At 48.1% G+C, this 12,137-nt stretch overlaps 1 protein-coding gene across 4 annotated transcripts in view; it reads right to left on the reverse strand.

The window, feature by feature from the left end:
- The window catches only part of JAK1 (Janus kinase 1), an 88,254-nt gene that overhangs the window by 19,638 nt on the left and 56,479 nt on the right, over positions 1 to 12,137 (reverse strand). For all 4 annotated transcript variants that reach the window (XM_064147409.1, XM_064147410.1, XM_064147407.1 and 1 more), the window contains 4 exons: positions 9,116 to 9,269; positions 6,428 to 6,591; positions 4,623 to 4,965; positions 987 to 1,160 (listed from right to left, as the gene is read on the reverse strand). In XM_064147409.1, coding sequence (XP_064003479.1) covers positions 987 to 1,160; positions 4,623 to 4,965; positions 6,428 to 6,591; positions 9,116 to 9,269 — 835 coding nt within the window. The remainder of the gene's footprint in view (positions 1 to 986; positions 1,161 to 4,622; positions 4,966 to 6,427; positions 6,592 to 9,115; positions 9,270 to 12,137) is intronic.

Raw genomic sequence — 12,137 nt, forward strand, 5'->3', positions numbered from 1 at the left:
ATTCATATTTCCAGAGCCAGCTGAGTCTAGTCTGGGTGATTTCCAAAGTTGGGGGGCGGGGGCAGGGAACACCCAAACTATCACAAATGGTTTAGTCAAAGAGTTCCTGCACTTCCACCAAAACACCTCAGGAATATTTTCATATTCAGCAATTTTGGCACACAGTGGATCAGGAATTGCCTTACACACATTTAGGAAGCCAACCCCGACCACCCTCTGTTCTCCTCACTCATTATTGGTGAGGAACTTCCCATTCTCCAGCTTGACTTACATCCTGCTGTAACCCTACATAGAATTATAAAATGGTTTGGGTCAGAAGGAACCTCAAAAAGTCATCTGGTCCAACCACCCTGGGCTGAGCAAGGACATGAGGGCTGTTAAGTCAAAATCTTTGTGGCAGCTTTTGGGAAACATCAGAAATTCAGGACTGAGGCTTTCATGTTGGATTCCAAGTGCAGGGCACTCTGCAGCTCCTTTCCAACTTCTAACAGCTGGCAGCCCTCAGCAAGAAGAATCACTTAGGGCACTAAAACTGGGCATCTATAAACCAACCCTCCTGTCCTCCTAGGTCTTCTCTGCATTTATCTCCTGGCTGGGTGCTAGGTTGGACTAGATGATCTTGGAGGTCTCTTCCAACCTGGTTGATTCTATGATTCTATGATTCTTTGCCATCCCTATTGAGCTCCTCTTTCTGGACGCTCCTTTTGGCTATCCAAGTTGTAGAGAGGAAGCCACGGGCTGAAAAGCAGAGCAAGGCAGCCAGCAGGCATTGGTGGTATGGACTAACAAGCCCCCAAAAAAATCTGTGCTCACCAACTTGCTGCTCTTCTGACTTGCACTTTTGTATCTGCACAGCACTGAAGACATATTTCACTGTTATTTAAGTTAGAAAATGTTCCTCAAGGAGGTTGTGACCTGTTGCCCAACACCACCACGTCATTGCAGCTTCCCAGGAGAGGGAAACCTACCCAAGGGTTGGTTCTTACCATCCTTTTGTTGTCCTGCTTGTTAATGCTAACTGTAGACTCCTTGATGACAATGTGGGTGATTTCAGGGAAATAGGAAAAATTGTTCCACAAGTCTCGAATTTTGTGCTTTTCTTCCTGCTTTTTGGTTTTGCCATCAGATTTCTTCTTCTTCTCTTTCTCTGTCTGCACAGACTGCAAATAGAGTTTGGGTAAAGGTATATTCATAAGAACAGACTTTTTTCCAGCACAGTGTTTTTTACACACACACAATTCATGCCAAACTAATCCAGCTGGTTTTGCTCCAAATTATCAATTCCTTTACATGTTCGAGTGTGTCACAGGGATTACTCCACTCCAAAACTGTCCATAAGGCAGTTTTCATGAAGATCAAAGGACCCAGCTGGGCAACTCACCTCTCTCTTGCTATGATAAAAAAAGCTTCTAAATTCTATCCTTGAAATATTCTGTCTAGACACCACATCCAGTTGGCAGCTGTCACTAGTGGTGTTCCCCAAGCATCAGTGCTGGGCCCAGACCTGTTGAACATCTTTACTGATGATCTGGACCAGGGGATTGAGTACAGCATCAGTAAGTTTGCAGATGACACCAAATTAGGAGCAGGTGTTGATCTGTTGCAGGAGAGCCCTGCAGAGGGACCTAGACAGGCTGGATGGGTGGGCTGAGGCCAATGGGATGAGATTTAACAAGGTCAAGTGCAGGGTTCTGCACTTTGGCCACAACAACCCCAAGCAATGCTACAGGCTGGGGACTGAGTGGCTGGAGAGCAGCCAGGAAGAAAGGGACCTGGGGGTACTGGTGGATAGTAGCTGAAGATAAGCCAGCAGTGTGCCCAGGTGGCCAAGAGAGCCAATGGCATCCTGGCCTGGATCAGGAACAGTGTGGCCAGTAGGACGAGGGAGGTTATTCTTCCCCTGTACTCAACACTGGTCAGGCCACACCTGGAGTGCTGCATCCAGTTCTGGGCTCCTCAACTCAAGAGAGATGTTGAGGTGCTGGAACATGTCCAGAGAAGGGTGATGAAGCTGGTGAAAGGCCTGGAATACAAACCCTATGAGGAGAGACTGAGGGAGCTGGGGGTGTGCAGCCTGGAGAAGAAGTGGCTCATGGGAGACCTCATTGCTGTCTACAACTACCTGAAGGGAGGCTGTAGACAGGTGGGGGTTGGTCTCTTCTCCCAGGCAACCAGCAACAGAACAAGGGGACACAGTCTCAAGTTGTGCCAGGGGAAGGTATAGGCTGGATGTTAAGAGGAAGTTCTTGACAGAGAGAGTGATTGGCATTGAAATGAGCTGCCCAGGGAGGTGGTGGAGGCACCGTCCCTGGAGGTGTTTGAGAAAAGCCTGGATGAGGCACTCAGTGCCATGGTCTGGTTGACTGGATAGGGCTGGGGGATAGGTTGGACTGGATGATCCTGGAGGTCTCTTCCAACCTGGTTGATTCTATGATTCTGTCAGAGCTCAGCCCAAAATCAGGAGCTACATTCTTCTTGCACTGCATGCCTGAGCTGCAGATGAAATTCTGCAGGCTGGCAACAATGAAGCTGAACATCTTCCAGCTCAAAAACTATCAGCAGCTACTTAAAAAACCCAAAATGTTCTGGCTGTGCAAAGCATCATGCCAGTCACAGAAAGGTTTTCACCAAGATGGAAGCCTTTGGATTAGGCATTTGAATAAATATCATCTGTAAATCAGCAGACACAGGAGCCCTGCAAGAAATGCTGCACTTGTGGCAAGCTCTTCAGCTCAAGTATCAGTTCCGCCTTCTCTCCTCCCTCTTAATATTACCTTTGCTAACAGGAATTCCCCATCAGGGGTAATTAGCTTACATGTAAATGGAGTGAGGCATTATAGTTTCTTTGCTCCAAAAGGTGGCTACCATCAGGGTTCTCTTCACAGTGGGGAAGTGAAGCAAGCAAAAAGTGGTCTATTTGTTACACGTTTGTGTGTAGAGAAGATGTAGAATCACATGGAATGGAAAGGGTTGGAAGGGACCTCTGGAGATCATCCAGTCCACCCCCCCTGCTAAAGCAGGGGCACCCACAGCAGCTTGCCCAGGATCAAAGCCCAGCTGGGTTTGGAATCTCTCCAGAGAAGGAGACTCCACAAGCTCTCCTGGCAGCCTGCTCCAGTGCTGTCACTCATAAATCAAAGAAGCTCCTCCTCCTGTTTAGATGGGACTTCTTATGTGCAACTTTGTGTCCTTTGTCCCTTGTCCTGTCAGTGGACATCAGTGAAAGCAGACTGGCTCCATCCTCCTAACACCTACTTTGGAATAATTATAAGCATAAATTCCATAACTTATTTCAGTGGTTGCACTCCAACCAGACATGGAGTTGCCACCCAGATGCACATAAGCAAACTTGTAGTGACTGGACAAGGGGCAATGGTTCAAACTGGAGCAGGGGAGACTTAGGTTGGAAGTTCTTCACAATGAGGCTGGTGTAATACTGTAACAGGTCACCCAGAGATGTGGCTGAGATCCCATTCCTGAAGACATTCAAGGTCAAACTTGATGTGGCCCTGGGCAGCCTGATCTAACTGGAGGTGTCCTTGCTAACTGCAGAGGGTTGGACAAGATGACCTTTGAGGGTCCTTTCCAAGCCCATGCAATCTGTGAATGTGGCCTGGAACATGACACTCTCAAAGTAACACTAATGCTCTAGCTCACATTTTGTCAGCACCCTCCTGCAGCAGAAGTGCTCCATAGGCCCTTCAAACCTCGAGCATGTTTAACATTTATGTGCCCAAAGTGCAGCGGAGGTCAGGCAAAGTGACCTCGAGTAGCGGCACTGCGGCAAGGAACAACACAGAACACATCACATCAGAGAGATCTTCCAACAAAAAGCTGCTCTGCAGTCTCTTGAAGATCATGCCCATGTTGTAACAGCTACGTCCCCAAAGCTGTCACAGAATCACAGAATGGTCTGGGTTGGAAGGGACCTCTGAAGGTCATCCAGTCCAATCCCCTTTGCAGTCAGCAGAGACATCCTCAACTAGATCAGGTTGCCCAGAGCCCTGCTGAGCCTCACCTTGAGCACCTCCAGGGATGGTGCCTCAACTACCTGCCTGGGCAACCTGATGCAGAGTTCTACCACCCTCATGGTGCAGAACTTGTTCCAAGCATCCAATCTAAATCTGCTCTTCTCCGGTTTGAGGCCATTGCTCTCATCCTGACACTGCAGGTCTTTGGAAACAGTCTCTCTGCAGCCTTCTTATAGGCCCCTTCAGGTACTGGAAGGTTCCTGTTAGGTCTCCCCAAAGCCTTCTCTTTTCCAGGCTGAACACCCCCAGCTCCCTCAGCCTTATAGCAGAGGTGCTCCAAACCCCTCATCATTTACATTGCCCTCCTCTGGACCTGCTCCATCAGGTCCATGTCCTTTCCGTGTTGAGGGCTCCAGAGCTGGATGCAGTACTGCAAGTGAGGTCTCATCAGAGCAGAGGAAAGCGGCAGAATCACCTCTCTGGATCTGCTGGCTGCACTGCTTTCGATGCAGCCTGGGCTGTCAGTGGCTTTCTGGGCTGCAAGCTCACACTGTCTGCTCATGTCCAGCTTCTCATCCACCACCACCCCCAAGTCCTTTTGCACAGGGCTGCTTTCTATCACCTGCTCCCCATTTCTCAGCAGGTACTTACGTTCGGCTTGAGCCTCCACTGGATGCCGTTGTTGCCGGTGACGATGACCTCGTAGAGCGGGAGGCTGTCGCTGGCCCCGCAGCTGAATCCGTTGACTTCGTTCTCAGAGGAGATGAGCAAAAAGGAAGTCTCGAACACTTCGGCTCCGTAATGTTTCGTCAGGGTCTCCATGGTGGACAAGTATTTGACTTTGAGGTCGCGTGGGGACACGTTACCTTCACAGATGGTTTTGTTGTTAAACTCCTTGAGGAAGTGCTTGAAAACGTTGTTGATCCGAATCCTGGTCAAGAAGTTCCTCTGCCTGATGGTCTTGTTCAACGTTTCAGGAATATAATGCTTGTAACTAGAAGGAAAAACAACACCACAGGTTTTTCAGCCTAGAAGGCTCCAGAGGGACCTCAGAACTGCTTTCCAGTATCTGAAGGGATCCTACGGGAAAGCTGGAGAGGGACATTTCATAAAGGTGTCTAGCAGCAGGACAGGAGGGAATGGTTTTGGGCTGAGGAAGAGTAGGTTTAGACTGGATCTTGGTAAGGAGTTCTTCAGTATGAGGGGGGTGAGACTCTGGAATAGGCTGCTGAGGGAGGCTGTGGATGCCTCCTCCCTGGGGGTATTCAAGGCCAGGTTGGATGAGGCCTTGAGCAGCTAAGTCTAGTTGAGAGACATCCCTGTCCACGGCAGGGGGGTTGGAGGAGATGATCTCTAAGGCTCTAACCTGAGCCATTCTTTGATGAATCTATGAGTGTTTAGGAAAAGGACAAGAGGCAATGGTTTGAAACTGGAGGAGGGGAGATTTGGATTGGACATCAGGAAGAAGTTCTTTACTACGAGGGTGGTGGAACACTGGAAAGATTGCCCAGGGAGGTGGCAGAATATATGCTTGGGTATATTCAAAGTCAGGCTTGATGGGGCTCTGAGCAACCTGACGTAGATGGGGATGTCCCTGCTCATGGCAGGGGGATTGTACTACATGACCTTAAAGCCAATGATTCTATGATACTGCTGTCTCCTACACTTTTTAACTCTCTACAATGTACTTTGAAAGTCATTTACAGAGAACAAGATGCAGTAAACAACTGCACCACTGGTGTTTTGAAGGGAGAGTTGGAGAGAGATTTTGTACCAAGGCATGGAGTGACAGGATGAGGGGTGATGTCTTCAAATTGGAAGAAGCTGGATTTAGATTAGACCTCAGGAAGAAATTCTTCCCCTTGAGGGTGATGAGGTACTGGAACAGGTTGCTCAGAGAAGCTGTGGAGGCTCCAAACCTGGAAGTGTTCCAGCCAGGTTGCTGCATGAGGCCTTGAGCAAGCTGCTCTAGTGAAACGTGTCCCTGTTCAAAGCAGAGGGGTTGGAACTAAATGATGTTTAAGGTCCCTTCCAACCCAAACCATTCTATGATTAGTAGCCAATAACTTTATTCAAAAGCTTTTGGGGCAGCTGGACACAGCCCATTCACATCTGTAACAGAATTTATTCTAAGAGCTTTCTCCTTAAATTGCCATCTGGCAACACAAACATCTCTGAACCTGAACTCAGAACCCAGCAGGTCACCGGGTACTCAACACATCAACGTGATGAAGGCACCAGCAAAAAGACTTCAAACACCTTTCAGGTAAGAAAAAAAATCCAGGGTTTCTAAGAGAAAACTGACCAACCGAAGAAGACTTCCTCGGCAAGAGTAGTGCTGGAGCTTGTAACTAACTCCTTTACAACCAGACTTTGGAAGGTACAAATGCCTGACATCCCTTCTGGAGGAGAAGCCCAGCAGACACAGCAGTGAGGAATAAGTTAGCCCAGCTCACCTGATCTCTTTGGAAAGCTCTGGAAGCTTCATCTTTTTCTTCATGGCACAGTGAGAGATGGCAAGGACAGCCATCCCCAGACACTCGTTCTCGATTTCATGGACCTCCTGCTCGCTTTTTGGGTCGCGGATCGGTGCCAGGCCTTTCACTAAGTCATACTGACCCTTCAGGAGACAAAACCAGAAAGCTACCAGCTGTGGTCTTTGTCATGGTTTATCTCTGAGCATGCAACACATCACAAGATCACAGGCTGTCCTGACTCTCAGGAGTCACCAAAGCTGAAAGGCAGGACAGGAAGGGGTGGGGGGAGGAGGGAAGAGCTGTGCAGTAAATCCCCATCTATAGGTAACCAATAATCATTTCCTCCAAATCCTGGTAGTGTTTCTACAGATGTTACTGCTTGTATCATTTTGGCAGGTGAAGATGCACCAACCCTCAGGACAAGATCTTCACTTGAAGTCTGAAGAATGCTTTTTACACAGACTTGCAGCTATCATATGCCAAGCAGACAGCAAGTTTGGTCTTTTAGGTGAAAGAGCAGGAGTTGGGAGTGTGATTTTGTTTTTCTTTCCCACACTGCCTCTGCTAGTATGTTTTACTGTTTTGCTGTGCTTGAAATACCATCACCTTAGCAGGGGTGCAGAAAATCATTAACAGCTCATGTGCCTACAGGAGATCTGATTTAATGACTTCATACTAAGAAGTCTCAAGTTGTGCCAGGGGAGGTCTGGGCTCGATGTTGGGAGGAAGTTCTTGCCAGAGAGAGTGACTGGTGTTGGATTGGGCTGCCCAGGGAGGTGGTGGAGTCGCTGTCCCTGGAGGTGTTCAGGTGGAGTCTGGCTGAGGCACTTGGTGCCATGGTCTGGTTAGTTGGCTAGGGCTGGGTTGGACTGGATGATCTTCCAACCTGGTTGATTCTATGATTCTAAATGCAGGTTTAGACCAGTGAAACAGAACATGGGCAAGCACTGGGCACCCCAAAAAGCCTGCCTGGTTAAGGAGAAACCAACATTTGTGCCTGGCTAAAGTCCTTTAACATGATTTGTGGAGCAGATGGAATTGCCACATGGATCATCATAGCATATCCACATCACATGGGTCCAGTGTTGTGGCTTTCATCAAGAACATCCACAGAGCACCTGCACTGCTGAGACACCTCCAAACCCCCTGTCCCCTCCATCGCAAATCAGCCCACCACACGAAGTTCAATGAGGTCCTTCACCTGGGAAGGAACACCACCAGGCACCACTACAGCCTAGTGGTGTCATCTTGCTGGAAAGCAGCTCCACGGAGAAAGTCTTTGGTGTCCTGGTGGACAGTAGTTATCCACAGGACAGCAATGCGCCCTTGTGCCCAAGGCGGCCAATGGCATCCTGGGGTGCATCAAGAAAAGTGTGTCCAGCAAGGTTAGGGAGGTTCTCCTCCCCTTCTACTCTGCCCTGCTGAGACCACACCTGGAGCACTGTGTCCAGTTCTGGGTGCCCAATTCAAAAGAGAGAGGGATCTGCTGGAGAGAGTCCAGCTAAGGCTACAAGGGCAACTGGGGGACTTGAACATCTCTCCTGTCAGGAAAGGCTGAGAGACCTGGGGCTGTTTGTTCTGGAGAGAAGGCTGACAGGGGATCTTATCAATGTCTATAAATATCCAAATGGTGAGTGTCAAGATGAAGGTCTCCTTTTGGTGGAGCCCACCGTTAGGACAAGGAACAAGAGATATAAGCTGGAACCCAGGAAGTTCCAACTCAACATGAGGAGAAACTTCTTTCTTGTGAGGGTGATGGAGCCCTGGAGCAGGCTGCCCAAGGAGGTTGTGAAGTGCCCCTTTCTGGAGAGACTCCAACACCATCTGGCCATTGTGATCCTGGGCAAGCTGCTGTGGTTGCCCCTGCTTTAGCAGGGGGGTTGGACTGGATGATCTCCAGAGATCCCTTCCAATCCCTACCATTCTGTGATTCTGTGAAATTCACTTTTTTTGGTAACTAAAGAAGGCACAACCTCTCTCCTCTTCTACCACCATCACCATTAACTTTTTTCCCTGGTACACAGCAGATACTTTGTGCCTGTGCTTTACCTCTGGCCTTCATCACCCAGTGTCTCTTTGAACCTTATGCGCTCAGTCTCAGCCACATCTCAAAGCCAAGACAACAAACTCTGCAGTCGCCACCTTGCCCTGGGGCAGTCTGACAAACACCTGGTTAGCAAAGACCTTTCTGTTCATGTCTGTCTTCTGCTACTTCAGAGTGCCAGTGATAGCAATGGAAACACACAGAGACCTGCAGCTAACCTGGTATTTTCTTTTATTGTGGTGTCACAACAGAACAAGGACACCCGACTGTCAGTTTCAATACTGCTACCGCTCCCCTACAGGACTAGAGATGACAAAGTCACCAGCAAATGTTTCACAAGTGAAAAGCTAAGCACTGATATCTTTAAACAGCTCATCATGAAAGAAAGCATGCTGTAAAAATACAACCCTTCTTGGACTGTGAGGTCTAAAGCTTTTGCATATAGGTAGCTTGTTCTTCAGTTAGCAAATTCTCTTCTCTCCACTGTGCAGAAGCATGAAAAACACTTAACAGGTGAGGTTACAGAGAAGGAACCTTAGAAGTATTATAACAGGTCTTTAAAACAGCTTCTGCTGGACCAGATCATTTTTGTGTGACTGAGATAACTGCCAGCAGCCTCTTACCTGTGCAAAGATGTATTCTAAAGAGCTTGCATCAAGTATTGGGGTTCCTTCTGGTGCTGGCTTCTTCTCAAAAGAGGTCTTTGCCTTCTTTGGGGAATGCCTCCACACTGAGGGCTCATTTTCATTAGTCCCATGCCAGTTTGTGAAGTAGAATCTTGCAAGAAACAAAGAATAAACCATAAACATTAGAGAAGTATTAAAAAAAAAGCCACCAGTTAAAAGTCAAACCCTGTGCAGAAGAACAAAGAATTCTTTATCAAGATGAGATTTCTGCACTATGTTTCTGTCTACCCTCTCTTTCTGTTAAGTCCCCTAAAAGCCTGTGTCTGTATCACAAGTAGAAACACCACATGCCAAGAACTCCTGCCAAGTACTGTAAGATAGTGCAGATCTCCTACGATTGAAGCACAAGAAGGAGAACAAAGCAAATCCCTCTGCCTCCAGGAAATTACTTGCTTTCCCTATGCTCCTTGTTAGGTTGGGTGATCATTAGTAAGCCCAGTTCTTTTGGTGTTTCCTAAAAGTAATTATGGGCCAATTGTTGAGCATTATTTGTCACTGAGTGGAAAATTTGCTCCTTTCCCTAAGAAACTGCACCAGTTCTGACAATATTTACAACTGAGGATAGAGACTGGAGGAACCATACAAATAAAGATGGGGAGTCTGCCTTGAGAAGACTGAGGGACCTGTGGTAATGGGGGACAGATGATGACTATTCCACTCTCACTAACAGATGTGGGAGCACAAGTTTGCCAATTCAAAAGTCCTGCAGAAGAGCTGGAAAGGAGACTGCTGCTCCTGAGTTTCAGGAGCATGACACAACCTTCCTTTAGATCACTTCAGGCCAAGGCAGGCACCTGTGGCATGGGTGGGAGCCATGGGGGGGATCTGGGGAGTCAGCTTGAGTGAATCACCCTGGGAAGGAGCAGTTTTTCACTTCACTCAGTCACCTGGTCAAGGACTGGTGCATATTAAGAAGAGTGTGCCTGGCAGACTGAGGGAGGTTCTCCCCCATTTGTACTCTTCCTTAATCAGGCTACATCCAGACTACTGTGGCCAGTTCTGGGCTCCTTAGCTCAAGAGAGACAGGAAACTAATGGTGAGAGTACAGTGAGGCTCCAAAGATGCATCTCTGTGAGAAGGAAAGGCTAAAAGCCCTGGGATTATTGAGCCTGCAGAAGGGCAGCCTGAGAGGGGATTTGCTCAATGCTCAGCAAGAGATAAAGAACCTGTGGGGGACAAGAGGATGGGGCCAGTGACAGGACAAGGGGCAACAGGCACAAACTGAAGCCAGGAGGTTCCATCTGAAGGGGAGGAGAAACTTGTTTGTTGTGAGGGTGCTGGAGCCCTGAAGCAGGCTGCCCGGAGAGGTTGTGTAGCCTTCCTGTATGGAGAGATTCCAAACTTGCCAGGACATTGTGATGTTGGGGAAACCAAGGACCTTCAGGAGTCCCTTTCAACCACCACCACGCTGGGACTGTGAAATGCTGGAGGAGAACCTGCTGCTCTCTTTCTCCCAAGGCAGCTCTGATAAGTTTCTAAAAACTGGAAAGAAGGATCATGTGTGGGGTCCCTTCTCCATGACAAGAAACAATGCTACCTCCAGCTTCAAATGCAGCTGTGGAACAGTTAAACTCTTCCTCCTCCTCCACCAGCTGTTGTGCCAACTACTCCAGGATATTACAAAACACTGCAGTTCCTTATGTTGTATTTTTTTTTTTACCTTGAGGCAAGTGAAAGAAATACTGGATTGGTTCAAAAGTCCCTAGTGAAAAGCAAGTCCTTTCAAAATACCACCAAGAGTATAGCAGCTGGCACAGATCCAATGGGGAGAGAGGAGGATAGGAATTCCATACAAGCAGAAACCAAATCTCAGCAGTGGGAGGAAAAAAGAAGTTAAACACCTAAAAGCATTTGAAACTACTCAGTCACATAATTTAACTCTGTAACAGCCATTTGATGAAATCCAACCTGTCACTGTAATGAAATCTCAGGAACAAGGCTGGCTGCTTAGAAAAGATTTAGTCTCCCAATGCTACATCCACTTTAATACACTGCACTATTAAATAAGCCCAGGGATTTTTTTTTTTCAAGAGGAATTCTGCCTCTCTGCAGAGCTCAGAATAAACAATATTGATTTAGAGTTTCAAAATCCTGTGGTGCTGGTGATTCGCCAGTGCTCTGCTCTGCTCTTGGCTCAGACGCTCAAGCCAAGCCACACAGTGGAGCAGAGACAAAAGAAGGGGAAGTGCCACTTCCCCAGCACACTGCAGCATTCCTAGGGAGATGGGAATCTGCAGATTGTAGGGCTGGACTCATACAAGCTCTCCTTAATTGCACATGGGTTTACTGTAAATGCAGACTGTTGGCCCAAAATAAGCTGATTTTCACACACGGAGCAGATCTGACAGAAGAGATGGCCCCAGCCAAGCTTTGAATCCAAACTCCAACGTTGGCCCAAAATGTGCTGATCTTCATGCATGGAGCAGATCTGACAGAAGAGATGGCTCCGGCCAAGCTTCGAATCCGAACTCCAATGCTGGCCCAAAATGTGATGATCTTCATGCATGGAGCAGATCTGACAGAAGAGATGGCCCCAGCCAAGCTTCGAATCCCTACTCCAACGCTGCCCCAAATGTGCTGATCTTCATGCACGGAGCAGATCTGACAGAAGAGATGGCCCCAGCCAAGCTTCGAATCCCTACTCCAACGCTGCCCCAAATGTGCTGATCTTCATGCATGGAGCAGATCTGACAGAAGAGATGGCCCCAGCCAAGCTTTGAATCCGAACTCCAACGCTGCCCCAAATGTGCTGATCTTCATGCATGGAGCAGATCTGACAGAAGAGATGGCCCCAGCCAAGCTTCCAATCCCTACTCCAATGCTGGCCCAAAATGTGCTGATCTTCATGCATGGAGCAGATCTGACAGAAGAGATGGCCCCAGCCAAGCTTCGAATCCCTACTCCAACGCTGCCCCAAATGTGCTGATCTTCATGCATGGAGCAGATCTGACAGAAGCCG

The sequence above is a fragment of the Pogoniulus pusillus genome, chromosome 8, assembly GCF_015220805.1.
Source record: "Pogoniulus pusillus isolate bPogPus1 chromosome 8, bPogPus1.pri, whole genome shotgun sequence".
NCBI classification, from domain to species: domain Eukaryota; kingdom Metazoa; phylum Chordata; class Aves; order Piciformes; family Lybiidae; genus Pogoniulus; species Pogoniulus pusillus.